Source organism: Tenrec ecaudatus, chromosome 7, assembly GCF_050624435.1.
Source record: "Tenrec ecaudatus isolate mTenEca1 chromosome 7, mTenEca1.hap1, whole genome shotgun sequence".
Classification (NCBI taxonomy): Eukaryota; Metazoa; Chordata; class Mammalia; order Afrosoricida; family Tenrecidae; genus Tenrec; species Tenrec ecaudatus.
Window position 1 is genome coordinate 85,379,384 of NC_134536.1, and position 25,628 is coordinate 85,405,011.

At 40.1% G+C, this 25,628-nt stretch overlaps 1 protein-coding gene across 2 annotated transcripts in view; it reads left to right on the forward strand.

Moving 5' to 3' along the window:
* Window positions 1-25,628, forward strand: part of RNGTT (RNA guanylyltransferase and 5'-phosphatase) — a 258,807-nt gene that overhangs the window by 25,130 nt on the left and 208,049 nt on the right. For both annotated transcript variants that reach the window (XM_075554782.1, XM_075554783.1), the window contains exons 5-8: window positions 3,877-3,952; window positions 5,167-5,407; window positions 8,586-8,695; window positions 10,257-10,358. In XM_075554782.1, the coding sequence (XP_075410897.1) occupies window positions 3,877-3,952; window positions 5,167-5,407; window positions 8,586-8,695; window positions 10,257-10,358 (529 nt within the window). The remainder of the gene's footprint in view (window positions 1-3,876; window positions 3,953-5,166; window positions 5,408-8,585; window positions 8,696-10,256; window positions 10,359-25,628) is intronic.

Here is a 25,628-nt window from a genome sequence, read left to right on the forward strand (position 1 = left end):
TCCCCCAGGGAGGAGGCTATACACAGATTCTTGTAATCAGTTCCCCCTTTCTACCCCACATTCTCTCCACCCTCCAGGCATCACCACTCTCACCACTGGTTCTGGAGGAGTCCTCTGTCCTGGATTCCCTGTGTTTCCAGTTGCTATCTGTGCCTGGTCTAGCCAGATTTGTAAGGTAGAATTGGGATCAATGTAGTGGGAGTCGGGGGGAGGATGTATTTAAGAACTAGAGGAAAGTTATATGTTCCATCGTTGCTACCCTGCAGCCTAACTGGTTTAGCTCCTCCCCACAACCCTTAAGTAAGGGGTGTCCGGTTGGCTACCATTGGGCTTTGATTCTCCACTCTGCACTCATCCACATTTTCAGTGATACGATTTTTTGGTCCCTGATGCTTGATACCTGATCCATTCGACAGCTCGTGGTCACACAGGCTGGTGTGTTTCGTCCATGTGGGCATTGTTGTTTCTGAACTAGATGGCCACTTGCTTACCTTCGAGCTTTAAAGACCCCAGCCACTATATCTTTTGATAGCTGGGCACCATCAGCTTTCTTCACCACATTTGCTTTTGCACATATTTGTCTTCATTGATCGTATCAGGGAGGTGGGCACTCATTGATAGAATTTTTAGTTCTTTGATGTCTGATAACTGGTCCCTTCTGCACCTTTTGGTCAGACAGGCTTGCTTGCTTCTTTCATGTGGGCTTTGATGCTTCTCAGGTAGATGGCCGCTTGTTTATCTTCAAGCCTTTAAGACCCCAGATGCTATGTCTTTTGATAGCTGGGTACCATTAGCTTTCTTCACCACATTTGCTTAGGCACACGTTTCTCTTCAGTGGTTGTGTCAGGAAGGTGGGCACCCACTGATACTGGTTTTTAGATCTTTGAGCCCCATGTTTTTTAAGATTGAAAAATAATCATTTAAAACCATGCTTGTCGTATATTTAATTATTGTAATTTTATGTGAGAAACAATCTTCCATGTTTTGCTGTAGATTAGTTTTGAAGGTTTTGTAAATAGTCCTTTTAAAAGTTCTGTTACCAAAAAAAGTTCAGTTACCAGTTTTTGAAAAATAATAGGATAAGATGAAAAATTCTTTTTATAGCAAAGAACATTATCAGTGAATCAGTACACACACACACACACACACACCCGATATCTTTACATTGGATGAATCAGTCAGTTGGCAATTAGTTATTCTGTTAGTCTTGTATTTCCTATTTATAAAAGTAGTTAATCTTATTAGAGTAAAAGTAAGATGCAGAATTCAGTAGTGGTCTAAAATTTTTAAAACTATTGTGAATTAGGTGAAGGCTTGTAGCACAGACCATAGTTTTACACTCAATAACTTCTACACATTGTGATTGAACTCATCCATTGAATCCCTTCATTGTGCTGTCACTTGTCCTACTTCCTCCTTGTGCCTTCTGTTTCCACTCCTCTTCCTTTCCCAAAGGAGTTCTGGTGTGTACTGGGCTATGCAATGGGCTACTAACCAGGATCAGCACTTGGAACCCACCAGCCACTCCTAGGGGAGAAAGGAGGAAGATGAGGTTTTCTGCTACCATAAAGATTCATAGCCTCAGAAACCCAAAATTCTATGCTGTTCACAGAGTCACTTATAATTCAGAATTGACTTGAGGGCTATAATAAATGGGTTTGTTTTTTTCCCTTTCCCAGCTCTCTGATCTTTGTCCTTGCGTATACGCTGCCCTTTTGATTTTAAATGATTATGTGAATACTGTCATGTCTTAATTATTGTTCTCTATCTTACTTCTTTGGGGTCCATTGCAGTGGCTAAACAGAAATGCAAAGGCAAGATTTGTGATTAGAGGGTTTATTAAGTTAACAAGTTGTGATGCCAGTTAGAAAGGGGTAAGGTACTTGTTTACCAGGACATGTCACAAAGGTTCAGGTCTGTTAATAAATGCCCAAAGGGACAGACCACTCCTCTATTAGCCTTACCTGAAGACATTCCACTCAAGCTCCTTGCATCAGCAAACCCAGCTCCCTGAATTAAATGCCCAGAGGCACCCCCACTCCAGTAAGCTGCAGCCCAAAGGCATTTTACTTCACTTCCATGGGTCAGCAAGTTCAACTTCCCCACTTAAGTGCCCAGATGCACCCCATTCTGTGAACCAGCCTCTTGCACAGAAACATTCAGCTTTTCTTGCTCTGTGGGTTGAGAATTCCATCACTCTGCTCCATGCTCTGGTTCCTAGTTCTTCTGCTGCTCCTCTGTTATAGCTGCATCTGGATCCAGGAGATTCACTGTACACTGTACGCGGATCTTGGGTCCAGAAGACGTGCCCCACTCCTGATTTTTGCTGGTAATGAGATTCCTTTCCCTCCTTCTCAGAAGACTCATTTTGTACACTGCAGAATGGCATTCCAGGGAATCCTGTTTGCAATTACTCACAGATGAATCCTATCAGTATCTTCCCCCGCCTTCTTACCAGACCCCTGCAGGAAAGGTTGTTTGGCGGGAGTAGAGACTGGCTAGGAAAGTCACATTGAATAACTGTGCCTGTAAACACTGAGGTGAGTTCAGTTCCAGACCTTTAGAGCAAGAGCCATTGGCCTCCTTCCAACTAGCAAGTCTCATCTTGTGTATGGTTGGTCTTGTGTATGCTTTTGAGTTGTTCCATGGTTTTTTTTTTTTTCTTCTCTACCCAGGGTGTTCTAATGTGATCCCTTTTACAATGGTTGTTAGTGGTAGCTGGGCTTCGTCTAGTTTTGTTTTCATGGTTGTGGAAACTGATGGTCCATTGCACTAATTATTTCTGTGTGTCTTTTGATTTTTGTCACTCTTCCTTTCTCTGAATGGGAAGAGACAAATAGTGGTACAAATATGGCTGTTTACAAGCTTTTAAGACCCCAGTTGCTACTCACCAAATTGGGGTGTAGAACATTGTCTTTGTGAACTGTGTTATGTCAATTGACCTGCCAATTGTGTGTGTTCAGTTATTTCCCCTAAGCTCAGTGACTGGTCCCCTCATGGTGTTTGGTTATGTATAAGAGTTTTCATCTTTGTCGTCTGTGTGCTCAGTTACATTCATGGTTATATTTGCAGCAAAAGTAAACCTCCATACACAGATGTCCTCGGTCAAACACACACACACATATATGTATATACACTCACATGTATTTGTAGTTCTCCTCCCACTCAACCACTGACCCTTCTTGTGTGTGTTCAGTCCATTCTGACTCATTGAGACCCTCTTCAACAGAGTCGAATTTCCCCATAGACGTTTTATGCTGAATTTTTTCCGTAGAGATCACCAGGTGTTTTCTCCAGGGAAGCAAGTTGGGTCTGAACAGCTCGCCTTTCAGTTAGTAGGTGAGTCCTTAACCGGAGCAGCACCAGGGCTCTTTAAGGAACTGTAGGGAGCTATTTATATCTTAGCAAATCACTGACCTAGGAAACATCTCAGGATGGAGGGAATCACCCAGGCTAATAACTGTAAGTGGGAGTCACACCTTTCCATTCACTCGCTGCCCCCCCCCAGCCTCGAAAATATGTGTAACCCTTACTGACAGCCTTGTGTATTCGTTTACTTCCACTCTCACCACCTGTCCTGCCTGCATGTTTATTCTTATTAAAACACTTGGAATCTTTCAGTTAAAAGACATCTTTAGACAATAGACAACACAGTGTTTAACCAATAAATCAGTGTATTATATTTAACCATGTAGCTAGTGTTATAAATTAGATTTGAAGTAACTTAAACTAGTACGTTATTCCTAGCTAAGAGCATATTTTCTTTCTTTCTTTATTTTATAAAGTCATATAAATATCCTGATTGCCTGTTGGAATTTCAAAGTAAACGACATTTGAAGTGGGTTGTCAGTTGTAAACCAAAGTGTTCTTTTCCAGGTGTTCACTGTACTCACGGCTTCAATCGCACTGGCTTCCTCATTTGTGCCTTCTTGGTGGAGAAAATGGATTGGAGGTACTGCTTTCCTCTCCTAATACAGCAGAGCATATGAGGGGTGTCAGAAATAGTAGGACAAAATGCCATCATCTTTTAATTACAGGATTTCTAACTTTTTGAAGTCTCTATATTTAGTACTTGATTAAAAAAGTTGTATTGTTTTTGTTTTAGCATTTATATTGCTACATTTTTTGTGAAGTCATGGTTAGGGTAGTTTCACATAGTTTTCATTTTACATATGGTTAGTCTTCAGACTATCCTCTGCTAATGCGTTGTACTAAGCAGAATTTTAATGGAGAGCTTTTGAGCCCCATATACTATATATTTGCCTCCTGTTATTTTCACTTCTTACAGAATTACCAGAGACAAGTTGTCCCAATGGTTTTGTGCTTGTATTTCAGCTTTGGAAGTTACTTTGGCTGCTGTTTTCCAGTTTAACAGTATCTTTTCTTTGAAAGTAACAGTTTATGATGCTATAGGAGTATTTTAAGGACAATCAACCTCATTTAAACTAATCAGCATTCTTTTGAGGACCAGTATTTGTGAAGTGCCTTTTTAAGTCCTGAGATTAGACAGTTAGTTACCTGAAATGCTTAAGAAGATGGTGTATTGCTAACTAAATACATTGATCGATTGAGGGATGGGTCACTGTGGTCACTGTGTATGTTTTCAAAGTCCCTTCCCTGAGTGTAGTCAGCTGAAGTGAAGTACACATCTGATGTGCATTTCCTACTCATATAGTCTGAGATGTACTACTTGTATTTATAGGTCTGACCTTTGAAGTGCTTAACACTCCCATGACCCCAGGCTCCTGTATGAGATTCAAAGCCTCCTCTGATGACATCTGTACACTCTGCCTGCTCTTATGTGTTGAAGAGTCCTTTCAAGTACAATGCTTTTACCTGTCCGCACAGCTGTTCACATTGCCTTGATGTTCTCCCGAAGATCGGTCTTCAAAGCTTTTTCAAATTCTTCCTTTTTCACAGACCCTACCTAGGTCTGTCTGTCTCTCTCTCCACTCATAGCATATGAGTTTAAGGATTATCTATCTGCAGTATGTTAAAACTTTCATAGTGAACTTGTTCCTTAATAGATTGGCTGACTTAAAAGTGGGGACTACAGTTAGCCCATTTGATTAAAGCCCTGTCAGTATTTCACATGGACCCTTGAATAGAATGAGTTTTGATCAGTCTGAGTGAAGAACTTGTCTGATGTTTGTTTATTTCCTGTAGCATTGAGGCAGCAGTTGCTACTTTCGCCCAAGCCAGACCTCCAGGAATTTATAAGGGTGATTATTTGAAAGAACTTTTTCGTCGCTACGGTGATATAGAAGAAGCACCACCTCCACCTCTGTTGCCGGATTGGTGTTTTGAAGATGAAGAGGATGAGGATGAGGATGAAGATGGAAAAAAGGAATCAGAACCTGGTTCAAGTACTTCCTTTGGCAAAAGGAGAAAGGAACGGTTAAAATTGGTAATGTTTAAAACATCTTTTTTCACATTTATCTTTTTAAAGTTTATTGATTAAGATTTGTGAAAATGAAAAAAAATTGTGAAAATGAAATGTTGATCTACTTTAGCTAGGATTATAAGGTTATTACATTCTGGCTATTTCCAAAGGTTGATAGTCATGAGGAAAATTACAGGTATATAAAATTATCCTGTTTTTGTTTCTTAGGTGCACCAGAGAACTCATAGGTATTAGATTGAGAAATTTCTTTGCAGAGTATGGTAAGATCCCAGTAAAATGATCTAATGGGAATGTACTGTAACTTTGCCTCTAGATCTCCTTGTCCTGCCTGGGAGGAAGGGGAGCACTAACAGGGAAGTCTTAGGAGAAGTACAGGTTGTACTTGCATATTTTTACCCGAACAAGTGTGTGGGATAGGTCAAAGGGAACGTTTAGGGCAGGCGTGGGGCTAAGTGAGCATTGATGAAATTCCTAACAAAAGTTGGGTGTGATGTCACAGTAGAACTGTAAATACCACAGTTCATTTACTAGTAGACAGTGGTTCATGACAGTGCCTTCACTGTTCTTTCTACTCTTCTGCAAAATGGGATGCATTTTGCAGGTTTTATTGTTTTTTTCTTTTTCAGTGGGATTAGATCTCGAGAATAATATCTATTTTATGTTGAAGCATCATTGAATCCCTATATTTGCAAATGAACTTCATCAGTATTAAGAGAAAGACTGCTAAGACGGACATATTACATTAGTGAAAATAAATAGGACAGTTAAAATAAATCTTTGTTCTATTTTATTTTGCCAGTTACTAAGAGAAAGGAAAAATCCAAGCTAAACTCATTGCCATCTAGCTGATTCCGACATATAGTGACACTGTATAGGGTTTGCGAGGCAGCTTTACGGGATCTGATAGCCTTAGTTGTCACGTCATTCTTTGGTGTTTTCTTGCTTTGTTTCTTCATTTTGCAGCCTGGATATTTTCTTCTGACCTACCTCAACAATTTACTAATTTGCTTCATAGCTTTATTATTGCTGTTGTAAATTCTTCCACTGATTTTTTAATTTCAGTTATTTCATTTTCCTGTCTGCCTTGTGATTTTTAGTTGTCTACTGGAATTCTTCATCTTTAAAAAAAATTTTTTTTTTAAATCTCAATTTTCTGGAATTCTTCATCTTAACAGTTACGTTTTGACTGATGTTTTCAGTATGATAATTTATTTTTGTAAAATAAGAGTTCTCTTTTCCTGACTCATATTAATATAATTATGATTGCTTTTATTCAGATTTGTGCTTATTCTGTTTGGACTTATAACCTAACCAACAAATTAAAGCCACTGTCTTTGAGTTCATTCTAACTTCATAGAGACTGTATGTAGCGTTTCTGAGACTCTAGCTTTATGGGAGCAGGCAGGCATCCTTATTTTTCTCCAGTGAGGTGGGTGGGATAGTGGGTTTGAATCATTGACCTTGCTGTTAGCTTGTCCCACAGTGCCCCAGGGGCTCGTGGGTTTATGAGTTATTCAAAGTCACTGTTATGACATCATTTCTGACTCTTACTTTCTCTGTGGACAGAACTGCCCCCTGTGATTTTTCCCAGGTTATAAATGTTTCCGGGAGCAGACACCTTCATCTTTTTGCCTTGATTTGAACTGTGGCTGTGTTAGCAGCCCAGTGCATAACCCACTGTGCTGTCAGGGCTCATGGATTCATGACAGTAATACTTCTTGGCCTCTAAGAAAACAAAGACACCTTTTTCATTTATCTTTTGAGTGTATGCTAGAACTTATGAGAGTATGACTTCACAGGTATGTTGCTTGCTCCTTTGAGATAATGTCTGGGATCCTTTCATGGACTAAAACTAATGATACATTTTCTTGATTAATTAGATATGTACCTATTAAAGCACACACTCCCAACATCTTATTCCTACAGAATGGAGGGACCTTGTTAGCAGTTCAGTGCTTACCTGAACCATCTGACATTGGAAATTAGTTATGGCTTAACTTAGCCTAGAAAACATTTGCTCATTGTGAACTCAGATACCTGCTTATGAAACTGGGAGAATCTATGTTGTCAGCATTGTCGTCGGGCTGCTAAGTTTTTGCCAGAAGATTGTTCATTGTAGCTGTAGGCCTAATTTTTTATTCCCCAATTTCATTAACAACTGAAGTTGTTTTATAGATTTTGTGTGAGACTGATGCCATCCTGTATGTGTCTGAGAGTAGTTGTAGCTTAAATCTAGACTATATATTTGATCTTTAATATTTTTAGGAGGGTGTCTCTGATGTATAAAATTTCCATCTGCTTCACTTCTCTAATTCAAAAATATGTTTACTGTGAGCTATAGTAAGATACTTTATGCAGTTCTAAGTTAGGGAATTCAGATTAAAAGTTAAATGATGAGAATATTTAGTTTTCATATTAATGCATCCAGGCACTATTGCCTAGCCATTTTGCCTACTCTTATTCTAGCTATAGATTTTGAGTGTTTATCCTCTTAAAATCTGTACCCCACTAACGATGTGTTACATCTCTCCTTGTCTCCAGGTATGAATTATTGGCGAATGGTTTAATAGAGTGTATACCTGGGTTCTATTTTTGCTTGAGTAAATTATATAGGATCACTGGGCCTCAGGTTCTCTTCTGTGAAATGAACACAGTACCATCTACTTTGCAGAATTACTGATTAGAGAGAATATTTGTAAAATGACTCTCAGTCATTGGTAATCCAAAACCAAACCTGCGGCCATCGAGTCAGTGCTCTGGGTTTCCAAGATCATAACTGTTTAGGAGAGTGGAGAGCCCAGTCTTTCTCCCTGAGGTGCTGCTGGTGGTTTGGAACTGCTGGCCATGCAGATCACAGCCCAATGTGTAACCAGGACACCACTAGGGCTCCCTTCAGTCAGTGGTTTATACATTATTAGTACTGTCGTAATTACTGAAGTAGTGCTATAGATGTCTTTGGCAGTGTTGTGCACATACTGGGCAATAGGTGAACATGAAGAAAACCACATGCTGGATTAAGAGAAACTAGTATGCCATCCTAGGACAGGTTATAGAGCCTCTGTGGAGCATTTCTGTTTTACAAATTGATTTGCTCAGCTATGTGAGGGTAAACTAATCTTTCAGTTTATTCTTGACAAATGGATTTGAATTCTTAATGAAATACTTTTCCTTTTATTTTAAGGGTGCTATTTTCTTGGAAGGAATCACTGTTAGAGGTGTAACCCAAGTGACAACTCAACCAAAGTTAGGAGAGGTGCAGCAGAAGTGCCATCAGTTCTGTGCCTGGGAAGGGTAATACGCATTTTAATGTCTTAACCATTTAAAAAAAATTAACACAAACATTGATGGTGCCTTCTTTGTTCTTAACAGCTACAGAGAATGCTTGGAGATATATCTAACAAGAATTTATCAGCCTTTTCTTAGAGGACTCACTTGTCTTCCTGAAAGAACAGACAGTTATTGCTGTCATCGCTCTGTAGTACAGGGGCTTTGCAGAGTTTCTAGGGAATTCTCCTATCTTTTAATTCCACTTTCCCACAGCATTTTTGAAGCCCCCTGTGTTTATTTTGTGTCTTGGATTCTATTGCTGCTGAGTCATTACAGTTTACCAAGGGAGAAGAGGTAAAGACTAACTATAGTTTTTCTGTAATCAGAAGTTTGGGAGAATTAGCTTTGTGTGTGTTCTGCTCTGCCCCATGAGTTGAAATGATCCATCAAGCACTTCGTGGGAGAGGAGCCTAGAAGAAAGTTCACTGCTCCGGTTGCTCACAACACCCAGTCTGTGATAATTACTATTGAGCATTGTTAAAAATGTTGTAATATAAATGCTTCATAAAAAACTTGTCATAGCTACATATAAACTAGATAAATCAACTACAAGTAATTTTAACTAAAATATTAAAATTTTGGAGAAATAAAAAGGTTGTGTTTAAGGTGTACCTTAATCTTGACTGACATTTCATCTGTTTGGGCATCTTTTGAATGGAATTTACCAAATCTGTAGTATCATGCAAAGTTGGCAGTGTCATGAAGGAGAAATAAGAGTATCAGATATTGTAAGATAATAGAGCCAAGCTTAAAATTTTTCCATTAAGTAAAATACTTGTTAACATATCTACATTATTTTTTAGAACAAGTACATTAATATTTTTAAATTAACTTAATAGTTGTTAAAACAATCCAGAAACCCACTGCCATCAAATTGTCTCTGATTCATACTGACCTTATCTAAGAATTCTGAGGCTTTGGAACACAAAATCCACTGCTGTTGAATTGATTATGATTCACAGCGACCATATAGGACAGAAGAGAACTCCAGAGAGTTTGCCAATTTACCAGGTATAAATATCTGCAGAAGCAGACTGCCTCATCTTTATCCTGTGGAGTAGTTGGCTGCCGACATCTTGGCTGGAAGCCCATTGCTTAACCCATGGCACCAGTAGGTCACCTGCATTATATAGTGTAGCAAGAATAATTGAGAACACAGGCTTTTAAATGTTTTTGGTCTATCACCCCCCCCTTTAAAAAAATTACTCATTGCCCCCTTTGCAATGGAAAACTTTTATACTTTAGCCTATAAGTCAGGATTTTGCAGCCTGTTTGGCTAATTCCAGAGTCTCTGAAGGGGTGATATCGCCTACACTGTGGGAAACACTGAATTAGAACTTGTTAACCTGCATTGTAAAATGTCAAGAAAATGATCACTTTTGTTCACACTTGTGTGGAAGCTGCTGTTAGTCCATTTGGTAATTCCATGATACGGAGAACATGATTGTGATGAGCATGTGACTCGTGAGGTTGATTGCTTTGTGGATACCAGTCATAAATAGTAATAAAATGTTTTTCATTTAAGGTCTGGATTCCCTGGAGCACAGCCTGTTTCCATGGACAAGCAGAATATTAAACTTCTAGAACAGAAGCCGTATAAAGTAAGCTGGAAAGCAGATGGCACTCGGTAAGTTGGACTACTAAAAGAAATTATGTAAATAACACTAATGATTGAAGAATATTTGCTTTGTTGTTAGGGAAGTTCACACTGTTGGGGATGTGAATTTTTGACATGTACATCAAAAACACCTGTTTTAAAAATTACATGATGTTTGTTACTATGTTTTTAGTTAGGTGTTGTTGAGTTGTTTTTGACTCTTATTGATTCTACATACAACAGAATGAAATACTCCACTGACCTGCATCATCTTCCCAGTTGTAACCATGTCTGAGCTCATTGCAACCACTGCCAGTGCACCTCGTTGAGGGGTGCTTCTTCTTTTTCTGGGACCTTCTGTTTTATCAAGCCTAAGTGCCCTTCTCCAGGCACTGGCTTGCCTCATGACATGTTCAAAGCACAAGAGGTGAAGTCTTGTCATCCTTGTTCCTTAGGAGCGTTCTGGCTGTTCTTTTTCCAAGACAGTTTTCATTCTTCTGGCAGCCCTTATCTTTACCAGCATCACATTGCAGATGCATCCATGTTCCATTGTCAACTTCCCCATGCATGTGAGATGATTGAAAATACCTTGGCTTGTAGGCTTCTAGATGACATCAGAGGTTTTTAAAACCTTAGAAAAGTTCTTTTGCAGCACGTTTGCCCACTGTGGTATCATTTGATTTTTGACTCCTGATTCCCTGGACATTAATTGTGGATCCAAATAAAATGAAATCCTTAACAACTTCAACTTTTTCTCTGTTTATCGTGATGTTATTTGTTGGTCCAATCATGAGGAATCTTTTTAAATGTGGTGGTGTCATTCATACCGAAGGTTGTAGTCTTTGGTCATCATCATAACTTCAGGGAATAGTATTTTGGGCCATGTACTTATCTTCCACTATGCTAAACTTTTGGTTTAGGGGTACTGTGAGTTGACAGACACATCTATCACATGCACATGCTAAGTGTGAAAAAGTTTTAATGATAATTGTAGGTTGGATGCCTGCTGTCCACCACATGGCTTCATGACTAAGATAATAGCTATGTTGACTGGACAACCTAAAAATGACCAACTTCCTAATTTCTTCTACTTTTTCCCTTTGAATAGTTATCATTTTACTCTTAGTTTTTTACAAATATTTCCTGCAGGGTTTACCTTCTTAAGGTAGTTGCATTAGCAAAGCTTAGTTTAAAACCCCGTATATATTCCTATGTTTTTTAATATTCCTTGTTTTTCCTTCCTTAATAAGACCATTTTTTTCTCTTTTGAAATCGAGGTGGTTTTTACAATTTTTCTCTCAATATGAGTGGACTTCAAAAGAAATTTTGTAGGAACTTTTTGGAGCCTGGTAAAGCTACTGGGGATAAACGTTGGACTGTTAACTTCGAGAGGTGTATGGTTCAAAACCACCAGCTGTGGGAGAAAGATGAGGCCATATGCTCCCATAAAGATGTGTAGTCTTGGAGACCCTATGGAGGGTGCTAGGAGTCTAAATCAATTTTATGGCAGTGGGTTAGGTTTTTACTTTTTAAAATAATTCATTCAGCAATTGTCATAATCGTTGAAATACTTATCTTAACAGTTACTACTATAGAAGATTGAAATAATTATTTTAACAGATACGGAATTTTGTTTTTTTTATAATGAAGAAAATAATCCAGAATAATTAGGAATGAGCGCATACATGCATGCACATTAGGGTCTCAGTACAGCTATGCGTGAGTTTATTCCAAATGATTAGAAAAGTGTCTTTGCAGACAGTGAATGACTGTAGAACGGTTTTCTGGTCTTAATCTTGTTTGGGTGCGTTCATAATAAACGATCCACTTAAAACTGGCTTCTGAGATCTGTTGGTCCAGTTAAATTCAAGGCAGAGGTCAGTTCGGATGGCTATGGTGACTGCCTTTTGGAACTCCAAAAACATAATTTTGAGATGTAATTAGGAAGTTTTAGGAAAAGGTGAAACTGCATTTGGTGTGAAAAAGACCAGAAAAGTTGCAGGGAAATTTTTTTCATCACGACAATGTACTTGTTTATTATTTGAAAAACCCTTCCCAATTCACCCTCCAACTGGATCTTGCTCTTCAGACTTCTTTTTGTTTCTAAGCACAAATAATAATGAAAAGGATGCCCAAATTGCTCTTTTGACGTTGTATAAATTGAGGAGTGCAGAATCCTCTCTGGAAGAGTTTAAGAGGTAGAAATACCACCTTCAGAATTGTATATAGACACAGATGGAGGATATGTTGAGAAACAATAACTTTACATTTCGGTATCTTTGTTTAATAAAAGTTTCTAAAGTTTTATACTAATGCTTTTTGACTTTGTTTATTAGTTTTTAAGTGTTTTAAAAATGATTTAATTTTTTATGAGATGCTTTTTAAAATCCAAGTGTCATGAATACTCTTAGCATAGATCATAATGTCCTCTTTTGTATTTAACTTATTGTGACCTTAAGATAAGGGGCTCTGGTGGCATAGTGGGCTATATACTGGCTGCTAACCATGACATTAACAGTTCGAACCCACCAGCTGCTCCACAGGAAACATGAGGCTATCTATTCCCATAAGATTAAAAAAATCTCAAAAACCTAGAGGGGCATTTCTACCCTGTGCTATGGGCCTGCTGTGAGTCAGAATTGACTCGGGTAGTGATTTTTCACTTGGACCTAACAAGATGCCTATGGAGACATGAATCAGGCAGATACAACTTGCTTTCAATATTAGGTAAATATTTTATTTCAACATGGTATGCTTTATAGTAAATCTAAATATTTTGTTACATTGATATTATTTGAGAACATAATTTTTTCCAATTGTCATTTGTGTAAAACAGTCTTTCAGTTTAGGCTTTTACAATTTAAAAAAAAGTATTTTATAGATAAGATAGGGAGCATTAAACAGTTCAGAAAGTAACAGAACAGGAAAATAAAAATACATAATAACTTCATTACCTAGAGATAAACACTAACATTATATTAATATTGACCTTTCTACCATATATACTTGTGTACAAGCTGAGTTTTTCAGCACATTTTTTAATGCAGTTTTTGTGGTAAAATTAGGTTCCTAGGCCGATATTTGGGTCAGCTTATAATTAAGTATATACAGTACTTCTGGTTATATATCAATTACTGCTTTTTAAATTAACAATTTGTATTCTTAATCCAAATAGTTAAGTACCATATACCTTTTACTTAAACGTTCATTTATTCACCTTTTGAGTTTGCTAAAAAAATTAGTAAATTAAAAACGCTATTAACACATGATTAAATATTCAAACACATAGAAAGATAATATGAAAAGTCTGTCTTGTCTGCTTTAAGGAATATCCAAGGATGGATATGTTACCCGTATTTGTCTCTTAACCCCTCTTTCCCTAAAGTAGACTGTTGGTGGGAGATACAAGTAAAAGTTGATGAAGAAATGGTGTGGGGGCCATATCTGACCACTTAGGGCCTCACAAAGGAGGAAGACCCAGCAGCCACCGTTGAATCAATTCTGATTCATAGAGATCTTTATAGGACAAGGTAGAACTGCCCCTGTGAGTTTCCAAGACTTTAAATCTTGACAGGAGTGAAAAACCTCATCTTCCTCGTGAGGAGTGGCTGATGGTTTCAAACCGTTGACCTTGTATTTAGCAGCCCAATGTGCAACTCATTACGCCACAGGAAGATGGTATATCCAACTCTACATGGACCCAAGACTGATTTCCAGAGCAGAGTTCAGACATGTCTTCACGCTCCATGCTTCTTTACCCTATTCTGTGGCCTTCTCCTGCTCTGCAGGACTTGATAATATGTTGTGATAACCACACAGAATTCACAGATAGTACTTAATGATTATGGGGACTTATTAAGGAAGTTAAAAGCCAGAACCAGAAAGCATTAAGGAAACAGTGATTGTTCCACAACAGAGCCGCCTCTTAGCCTGTGGTCAAGTCTCCCATTCTTAGCTTCTCAGCCGCAGAGTCCATTGGCCTCTGCCTTGTCTGTGAAGTTTGCCTGCTGCTCTGCCTCACTGCTTCATGGTCTTGTTGGTGTGGCTCTTCTTCTGCTTCTGCCACTGCAGGCAGGCATCTTTGACTGGCTCCAATGTCACTGGGGGCTTTTCTTCCTTGAGGGCTCGCTCTTCCTGTTTCTAAGATAGCTCTTTTAGACCTCTGAGAAATGACAAAACTTTAAAATGATACTGGTATGCTGTTGGTAAAATTTTCAACATTATCTTGGAAAAAGATGAAATCACAAGTTTGTTTGAAGGAAGATTATTAATTACAGTTTGAAAATTTAGTAAAACTCATGCATTTAACGCACTTGGTTTTTAATGCTTTTATTATTTCTGGTTTCACTTTTTAACTTTTAAGAAAAATGTTTTCATTATGGAATAATTTCAAACTTAACAAAACAGTTCTAAAAATAGTACAAAGAATTTCCATATGCCTTTCACCCCAACTCCTCAAATGTTTTTAAAAAAAAATCATTTTATTGGGGACTCTCACAGCTCTTATCACAGTCCATACATCCATTGTGTTAAGCACATTTGTACATATGTTGCCATCATAATATTCAAGACGTTTTCTTTATACCAGAGCCTTTGGTATCAGCTCATTTCCCTCCCTCCCTCATGAATCCTTGATAATTTATCAGTTAATATTTTTTTCATGACTTAACATTGACTGCTGTCTCTCTGCACCCACTTTTCTGTTGTGTATCCCCCTGGGAGGGGGTTATTTGCAGATCATTGTGATTGGTTCTCCCTTTCTCGCCCCACCTTCCCTTTCCCCTTCTGGTATCACTACTCATTATTGGTCCTGAGGGGTTTATCTGCACTGGAGTCCCTGTGTTTCGAGCTCTTATCTGTACCTGTGTACATGCTCTGGCCTAGCCCCAGTTGTAAGGTAGAATTGGGGTCATGATAGTGGCGGGGAGGAAGCATTGAAGAACTAGAGGAAAGTTATATGTTTCGTCAGTGCTATACTGCACCCTGACTGGCTCATTCTTCCTTGTGACCCTTCTGTAAGGGAATGTCCAAACGTCTACAAATGGGCTTTGGGTCTCCACTCCACCTTCCCTTCATTCACATCAATGATTTTTTGTTCTGGGTTCCTCACATGTTAACCTTTTACATAACTATAATATTAATTCTATTGAGGTCATTAAGTAGGTTCTAACTGATAGCAATCCTGTCTGTGAACAACTGCCATTCTCTCCATTGTTGTTTGAGCCCATTGTTGTAGCCACTGTGCTAATCCACCTTACTGAGTCTTCTTTTTCTCTGATCAAGCATGATGTACTTCTCCAGGGACTATGTCTGCCTGTTAACAGGTCCATGATACATAAGATTAACTTTCATAAGCCTCACTTCTAAGAATCATTTTGGCTGTGCTTCCTTCAAGTTAGATTTTTTTGTTCTTTGGTAATTGTTGGTTTATTCAGTGTTCCTTCACCAACACTACCATTTTAATGTGTTGATTCTTCTTAAAGAACACTGTTTCAGTAGTGGTGGTCGACTCAACAATCTATGTTGTGCAGATAGTACAACTTTGGCTCTTTAAAGTATAGATAACGCGAAACACTGAAAATCAAAGATAGGTGTGTATCAGTGTCTAAATCAGTATGGATCACACCTGAACTTAAAGTAAAATTTCTAACAAGCTCACCCCGTGGTCCCGTGGATCTGTGTCTTGCTTCAACAGTGTTTAAACGGAACAGATCCGGGGACTCCCTGTCTCCAACCTTCCGCTTGCTCCACTTTCCTTTTCGGGAGCATCTTCTTGGCCAGCCCCTCCTACTGGGACCAGCGAACACTTTTAGTTGGTGTGTGGTGACATCCACACCGACCCATCATGAGCACTCAGATTGGTCAGAATTATCTCGCCGCCGCTGAGGCCGGCGTCCACCATCTGGTCAACCTGCATCTGCGGGCCTCTTACACCTACCTCTCTCTGGGCTGCTTTTTTGACCACGACGACGTGACCTTGGAGGGTGGGGGACACTTCTTCCATCACCTGGCGAGCGTCTCTGGAAGCTGCAACACCACGCGCCCTCTCCTAGGATGTGCAGAAGCCTTCCCAAGATAAGCAGGGTAGAACCTGGGCGCCATGGAAGCTGCCCTGGCCCTGGAGGAAAAACTTACCCAGGCCCTTCTGGACCTGCATGCCGTGAGGTCCACTCACGCTGACCCCCATCTCGGTGACTTTCTGGAGAACCACTTCTGGGACAAGGAGGTGAAACTGCTGAAGAAGATGGACTACCACCTGACCCACCTCCTCAGGCTGGCCAGCCCCCAGGCTGCGTGGGGCGAGGATCTCTTCCAGAGGCTCACCCTCAAAGACGACTAGGAACCTGCAGCACCGCCGAGCCACCTGCCAGGGGTCCTCTGCATACCCCCTGCCGGCCTTAGCCTCTCTGCCTGAACCTGTCCCTGCGCCAGCTGCAGCGTCAGCGTCAGCGTCCGGGAGCCCCTCCCCCAAGCCGGGAACCACATGGAAACAATAAAGCTTTTTACAGCAAAAAATAAAAAGAAATAAAATAAAATTTCTCACAACTGGGCCAATAAACAACAACACGATACGCACAGACAATACTGAATATCAAGGATTTCATAATACTGGGATTCACAATACCCATGGAACAGTTCATTCACATATAACTACAGTACAGTGAACAAAATCCAGAATTTTAACATTATATGATAAAAATAATATTGTATAGGCTTTATTCGAAATTTACCAGAAGCTTCAATGTCTGATTTTAATAGAGGGCTTTCTCCAGGATGGGTCACATATTGCATTAGGTTGTCATGTCTTAGTTTCTTAGTCTATCTTTTATGACTATGCCAGTTTTGAGTAGTGTTGGTCAGTTTTGAAAGTTGTGACATTAATTGAGTTTCTTTGGTGTTTCCTCATGATTCAGGTTATGCATTTTTGGCTTGAATATTAGAGAAGTTTCATAACTTGTCATTTTTATTACAGTACATTGGGGGTTCATTGTGTTGAATTGCCCTCTTTTCCATTTGGTGTACTATGGAAGAAACTTTGAGGGAGCTACTCTGAGACTATATAAATGTCCTGTTTCTTATTGTGCTCTTATTCAGCAATTCATTGTTATTCTTGCCTGAAACTGTTACGCTGCTGTAGTTTTTGTTAAGTGGAATATGTTATTGTCCACATACCTTTGCATAGTCAGTAAAACACTAATAAACATTTTTGTGATATTCTTTGATTTGAGCCAAGATCCACCTGACATCAGCAATGTTTTTCACATCCTCTTATTCCATGTCTTCATCTGAGTCTGACCTGCATTTCTGGAAGCTCCCTGTCAATGTACTGCTGCAACAGTTGTTGGAGTATCTTCAGGAAATTTTCATTTGCATGTGGTATTGATGATACTGTTATATAATTTGCACATTCTTTGGTCACCTTTTTTTTTTCTTGGAAAGGTTTTATTATGGGGGAGGGTGCTTTGTCCTTCTTGGAAGCCGCCTTCCTCCTGGTGGCAACATACTGTTCCAGCTCCTCTCTTCTTGGCATGGATGCATCTTCCCATCTGTTTCTTGATGGACTGAAGCGCCTGCCTCCCTGTGGACACCTTGAACAGCTCAGTGACCTGCAACTTATAGGGGCAGGCGTGAAGCAGAACACCTCCTGGAGCATGCCCCACAAGTTCTCGCTGCGCTTCGTGAGAGGCCTGCGTAAGTGGAGGTAGCTGCGCATGTTCTCGGTCACCTTGTGGCCCTTGTTGAGGCCGATGGCCATAGGGTAGTGCACAGCTCTGGCTGCGACTCTTCAATGGCTGCCATGCCAGAAGCATTACTTTTCTTTAGAATGGTACAAATGTGGATCTTTTCCAGGCAGTTGGCCAGGTAGCTGTTTACCAGATTTCCAACCTAGATATCTCTATCTTATTACTATGACTAGGATTCCAATTATAATATTGAATAGAAGTGGGGAGAGTGGTCACTCTGGTCTTATTCTTGATTTCAGGGGAAGGCATATGTTGGCCTGTCATCTGTACTGTGTATTATATTAAAGGAATTTCTCCTCTATTTCATTCATCTTTAGAGTTTACTTTAGGAAAGGCTATTGCATTTTATCACATGCCTTTTCTGCTTCATTGAGATGATCCTGTGATGCAATGTATTATTTTTGATAAATTTTCTAATGTTTAACCATTCCTGCATTCTTGAAATAAATCACACAAAATGTCATGGTGCCATAGCTATTTAATATGCTGTTGGCTTCTGTTCATTAATATTTTGTTGAGAATTCTTGTGTCTGTAATCCTGAGAGATATTGGACTATAATTTTGGAATGCTTTCTGTCTTGGTTGTGTATCAGGTTGTGTTTGCTTTATAGAATGAATTAGGTAGTATTCCCTTCCTCTCTTTTGGGAGATTTTAGAGTATTGGTGATATTTGCTCTCTGAATATTTGGTAGATTTCTCCAGTGAGTCCATTTGTTCCAGGAATTATTTTGTTCTTGTTGTTGGAAGGTTTTTGATCACTGATTTCATCTCTTAACTTGCTGTGTGTCTGTTAAGATTGTTTTCTCTTGAATCAGTTTGGGCCGATTTTATAGGTCTTGGAATTTGTCCATTGCATTTAGGTTTTCCAGTTTGTTGCCATACAGTTGTTAAATATATTTTATAAATCTCTATCTCTGTTGGATCAGTTGTAATCCCCCCTTTAAAGTTGATTATTTGATTTTCTTCTTTTTCCTTTGTCATTCTAGCATAGCATGTACTGGGTTTGATGTGTTAAAAAAATCAACATCTGGTTTTTATTTATTTCTCTGTTTTTAATTTCATTCTCTGATTAAAAAAATTTTTTTCTAGTATGTTTAGGCTTAGTTTGCATTTCTCTTTCTGGTTCCTAGAGTTGTTGAGTTAGGTTTTCAATTTGAGTTCCTTTTTCAAATTTGCATATTGGCATTTGTTGCTATAAATTTTCCTCTGAGTACTGCCTTTGTTGTATCACATGTTTTGGTATGTTGTGGTTTCATTTTCAGTTGAATGTAAGAAAAGTGAAATTTCTCATTTTAGTTGTTCTTTGACTCATTGTTAGTTTAATAATGTGTTGTTTAATTTCTATATTTGTATGTATTTTCTTTTTCTGTTATTGATTTTTAATCACTCCATTGTGGTCAGGGAAAATACTTGTTATGACTTCAAAGTTCATCTAGACCTGCTTTGTGCTCTATCCTGGAGAATATGCACTAGAATAGAATGTATATTATATTGCTTTTGGGTAGCATATTCTATATATGTCAAATATAGTAGGTTTATAGTGTCATTCAGATTTTCTGTTACCTTGTTGATATTCTTTCCAGATGTTCAGTCCAGTATTGAAGGTGGTCTATTGAGGTCTTTAATTGTAATACAGCAAATCTATGGGTTAAACATCCTAATTATAGACAGTTCATACTTAAGAAAGGATAGCCTTAATATAATACTGACTATTGTTTTGAAAATTAGAATTAAAAACAAGTCTGGGTGCTCTATCTCACACAGCACTCTACTTTTTCTGCTTTGTGCCCCACAGCAGTGTACTCCTCAGCTAAGTTCTCTAATTCATTGCACTGGCCCCAATCCCCACAGAACTTCCAGCTGATTCTCACAATTGCAGGGTTTATTGTGGAGGCTAACAGATTACAATTCAGGTGAGAAATGCTCAGGATACAGTTGTTGATTCAGGGCATGTTACAGAGTTCCTTTAGGACTACTAATAGATGCCCAAAGGACATGTCATTGTACTGTAAGCCTTACCCCAAGGCCCTCAGGTTGAGCTACATGGGTCAGGAAACACAGCTCCCTGAACTAAGTGCCTACCATGCACCTCACTCCACAAGCCAGCCTCCTGCCCCAGCGTATTTAGCTTTTACTTGCTTTGTTTCTAGCTTTTACTTACTTTCCTCTGGCTCGTGGTTGCTCTGCTACTCTTGTGTCACTCCTCTGATGTCAGAGCTGCCTCGAATCTACATAGAACCCTCTCGGGGAGGGACAACAGAAAGGTGGGCGAAGGGAGACATCGGACAGTGTAAGACATGAAAAAAGAAAGATTACTTATCAAGGGTCATGAGGGATGGCGGGGGAGAGGAAAAATGAGCTGATACCCAGGGCCCAAGTAGAAAGAAAATGTTGCTATCAATATATATACAAAAGTGCTTGATATAATGGATGGATGTATGGCTTGTGATAAGAGCTGTACGAACCCCAATAAAATGTTTTTTTTTAAAGCCTCGTGGTTCAAGGAGGTTCACTACGCAGAGTTCGTGGGGTCCAGAGGGCACTCTCCGCCCTGAACTTTTGCTGGCAGTGAGGTGTCCTTCCCTCATACTTCTGAGATGGCTTGTTTTATTCCTAATAATTTTTTATAAATTTTATTCCTAATGATAATTACAGTGAATCCATCTGTATCTTCCCCTACCTTCTCTTAACCAGACCTATCAGGAAAAACAAACAAACAATTGGCTGGAGTTAAAGACCAAGCCATATTATAATTCGTTGTACTGTAGTAAGTCAAAGATACTGCAACAAAATCACAGAAGTCTCTAAACGAAAATATCAACATGTGAAGCTACTGTTTCTTGACATCTGAGATTGCTATGTGCAGAAAGCAGAAGTCTCGATTGGAGGCTGTACTAATACCTAAGAATGCTGAACATTTACAAGGAACAAAGTTTAGTGCCAGGATGCCATGCCTTGTTTGGATGGAATGGAAAGTGAAGAGCAGAGTTATGAGGGGAAGTGTTAGACATGGAAACACTGCCTTTTGAAGTATATAGACTTACAGGGAGGTTATGTTGAGAAACAATAGTTTCACATTTTGGTGTTTTTATTGAATAAGGGTTTTCTGTGATTCATAGGAGGTTTTCTTCAGAGCAAGTAATCAAAGAGAGAATCTCCAGGATAAAGTAATAGCCCTTTTAGAATCTAATCTCTGAAGTGACAGACTGTCACTGCCATGTTTTATTTGTTGGAAGTGAGATACTAAATCCAGCCTGCACTCCTAGGGGGATTAAGTGCTAGTTCTTTAAGTAAGGCAGGGTCAAAGAATTTGTAGATGGGTTTATACTTCAAACAAAAGCAAACTTAAAAAAAAATCATTGTATTGGGGCTCATACAACTCATCACAATCCATACACACATCAATTGTATAAAGCACATTTTAGCATTCATTGTCCTCATAATTCTCAAAATTTGCCTTCCACTTGGGTACCTGGAATCAGCCCCTCATTTTCCTTTTCCCCCACCCCCTCCCTCCCCTTCCCCCCTCCCTCATGAACTCTTAATAATTTATTAATTATTATTTTATCTTACACTGCCTGGTATCTCCCTTCACCCACCTTTCTGTTGCCCATCCCCCAGAGAGGAGGTTATATGTAGATCCTAGGGATCCATTCCCACTTTTTACCCCCCCCCCACCCCATCCCTCCCGGTACTCTCACTGCTGGTCCTGAGGGGTTCATCTGTCCTGGATTCCCTGTGTTTCCAGTTCCCATCTGTACCGCTGTGCATCCTCTGGTCTAACCAGGTTTGCAAGGTAGAATTGGGACCATGATAGTTGGGGAGAGGAAACTTTTAAGAACTAGAGGAAGGTTGTGAGTTTCCTTATTGCTACATTGAACCCTGAGTAACTCATCTCCCCACTACTACTTTGCAAGGGATGTCCAGTTGTCTACAGATGGGCATTAGGTCCCCATCATGCATTCCCCTCATTCACAATGATATGATTCCCCCCTCTCTACCTTTGGTGCTTGAAGCCTGGTTCCCTCAGCCCTTCATGATCACACATGTTGGTGCTGCTTCTATGTGGGCTTTGTTGCTTCTGGGCTAGATGGCCGCTTGTTTACTTTCAAGCCTTTAAGACCCCAGAAGCTATATCTCTTGATAGCCAGGCACCATCAGCCTTCTTCACCACACTTACTTATGCACACATTCGTCTTCGGCGTTTATGTGGAGAAGGTGATCACAGATTGATGGTTTTTGTCCTTTGGTATCTGCTACCTGATCCCTTCAACACGTTGTGTTCACACAAGCTTGTGTGCTTCTTCTCTGTGGGCTTTATTGCTTCTGAGCTAGATGGCCGCTTGTTTACCTTCAAGCCTTTAAGACCCCAGACGCTATATCTCTTTGATCACTGGGCACCATCAGCTTTCTTCACCACGTTTGCTAATGCACACGTCTGTCTTCAGCAATCATGTCGGGAAGGTGGGTATCATGGAATGACCGTTTAGCTGAGCAAGGTGTTCTTGCATTTAAGGGAATGCACACGAGGAGGCCCAATGTCCACTTGCTACCCTACTACTAAACTTATAAATATATGCACATAGGTCTATTTCCCCCCTAATCATAAACATATTTACATATGAACCTGTCTGTTTTTAGGCTTCTGTATATGTATGTCCTTTTCCTCCTACTCCTTTCCTCTATTTCCTTATGCTTTCCTCCTGTCCCACTACCATGTTCAGCCTTCATTCTGGTTTCAGTAATTCCTCTGTTACCTTGGCCTTGGTCACTCCCTACCAGTCCTCCCATCCCCTCCCTCCACTGGTTTTGAACCAGTCGTTGTTCCCTTGTCCCTGGGTTGGCCAACACCTCCTCCCTTCCCCTACCTCCCACACTCTCATGTCCCTCCGGGACCACTGGTCCTGTTATTTTCTTCTCACGTTGTTTGTCCAGCCTATCTTATCTAGGTGGACCTGCAGATATATTAATATGTGCATAAAATTGGGGATGTCTTTGACAGCACCAAAGTGGCACATAAGAACATGGTGACAACCGCAGCAACACCGACAAGCTAACAAACAAAAAAGCCACTGACATACAAACTTTAAAAGAAGAGAAACAAAGAAAAACAAAACAAAAAGAAAAAAAAGCCTGTTAGTAGTTCGAGGTCTGTTTGTTGACCTTTAGGAGTGTTTTCTGGACGAGTCTGATGGGGTGCCACGTCCTGGTCCCTAAGTCCATCCTTTATATTCCCTCAGAACCTCCTTGCTTTGCTTCCCCCGCTGCACGCCCCCAGTATTTTGCCTCAGTGTGGTGGGGTCAGCTCAGTTGCACATCCCACACTGTGTCTCAGGTGCTGTCCTGTGTAGGGCCATGGGTCAGTGCAGGATGTCGCATCTCACCGTGGGGCCGGCTATATGGTCCTCTCTGTACAATGGGCCCTCCGAGCTGGGCTATTGTCTCTGAGCTTGGTGGGCCCAGGTGTGCTCTGCTCCGTTCTTCCTCCTTCCTTTGCTTCAGCTTCCTTCTGGGTGTGATGTGGTAGGTCAGTTCCTTTCCCACACCAGATGATCTATTTTCCTTTTCTGTAGTACTCCCTGTCATGGTGGGGATCGGGCTAATTCTGGTTAGGGCCGGTGTATGGTCCAGTATCCCTGTGGATTTCTCCGCACGTTGCCCTCCTGGTTTGGCCTGTTATTGTGGGGTCTGTATGCACATTACAGTTCTGTGGAGTCACAACCAATAATCAACCCCTGGGTGGGTTAGTGCCCTGTTCCCCCTGTGCCATCAACTCAATTTCTCCCTGCCCCGCTTCTCCCTCCACCTGCCCCCCTTCCTCTTCTTTATGTTGGGCTCTCATGTAGCTCCCTAGGTATGCCCTCCCTCCACCTATCTATGCTTCCACCTGTTTATTTCGAGATAGGTGTTTATTCTTCTACTCTTGCCGTGCTGATTGTACTTACCTCAGGCGACTCATGTTATACCTGTCCTTTTGAGTTTGGCTTATCGCGCTTTACATGATTCCTTCCAGCTCTTCCCACAAAATGACGTGTTTAATGTGATTGTGCTTTTCAATGCTGCATAGTACACCATTGTGTGTATGTGCCAGAGTTTACTAATCCACTCATCTAGCGATGGAAACTTCGACTGTTTCCAAGTCTTTGTGATTGTGAATTGTGCCACAATAAACATTGGAGTGCAGATGACTAGCCGTGTTTTATTTGTTGCTTCCACTGGGTATATGACCAGTAGAGGAATGACTGGGTCATACGGAAGATCAATTTCCATTTTCTTTATAAGTATCTCCAGATTGCTTTCCACAGCAGCTGTACAAATCTACATGACCACCTGCAGTGGAGGAGGGTTCCAACTTCACCACAGCCCCTCCAACACTTGTTGCTCTCTGATTTGCTGATTTGGGCTAGCCTCAGGGGTGTTAGGTGGTAACTCATGGTTGTTTTGATTTGCATTTCTCTTATGGGTAATGACCTGGAACAGTTTCTCATATGCTATTGGCTATATGTGTCTCCTCCCTAGTGAAAGTTCTTTTCCGTTCTTTTGCCCACTTCCTTAGGAGGTTAACTGTTTTCCTCTTTTTGCGGTCATGATGGTGTTGTAGATTTTAGTAATGAGCTCTTTGTCCGATGTGACATTACTAAATATCCTCTCCCAGTCTGTGGGTTGTCTTGTCACCCTCTTGGTGAAGTCTTTCAAGGTACACAGGTGCTTTATTTTTATTAAATCCTATTTGTCGATTTCCAGTTCACCTGTGTGTGTACCCTTCCCTATTGCAATGAGCCTATGAGTTCCCTGGGCCAGTGTTCTGAGATTAGTCCCAATTCCCTCCTTTATGGTCCTGATGGTTTGGGGTTTAACTTTTAGTTCTGTGATCCTCCTTGAGTTTATTCTTGTGCATGGGTGAGGTAAACGTCTTGTTTCATCTTTCTACATGTGGCTATCCATTGTTTCCAGCACCACTTGTTAAAAAGGGCATCTGCTTCCCACTTGATGGTTTTGGGACCCTTGTCGAAGATCAGTTGTCTATATGCTGATAGTTTTTTTCTTGGGCTTTCTATTTGTTTCCACTGGTCTGAGTGGCTGTCGTTATGCCAGTACCATGCTGTTTTGACCACTGTAGCTGTGTAATAGGCATTAAAATCAGGTAAGGTGAGTCCTCCAACTGTGTCCTTCTTCTTGAGGAGTTCTTTGCTAATTCTGGGTTTCTCCCCTCTCCATATGAAATTGGTGGTCTTTGAAGAAAGTTGATGGTATTTAAATTGGTATAGCATTGAACTTATAAAGTGCTTTAGGTAGGATTGTTATCTTTACTATGTTAAGCCTTCCAATCCACGAGCGGGAGATATTCTTCCATTTGTGGAGGTCCCTTTTGGTTTCCTGTAGTAAGGTATTATAGTTTTCCTTGTATAGGTCTTTAGTATTTTTTGTTAAATATATTCCTAGGTATTTCAGTTTGTTCTTAGTTACTGTGAATTGTACTTCCTTCATAACTCCCCCCCTTGCATGGTCCTGTCCAATGGGTATCGAAAACCTACCGACTTGTGTTTATTGATCT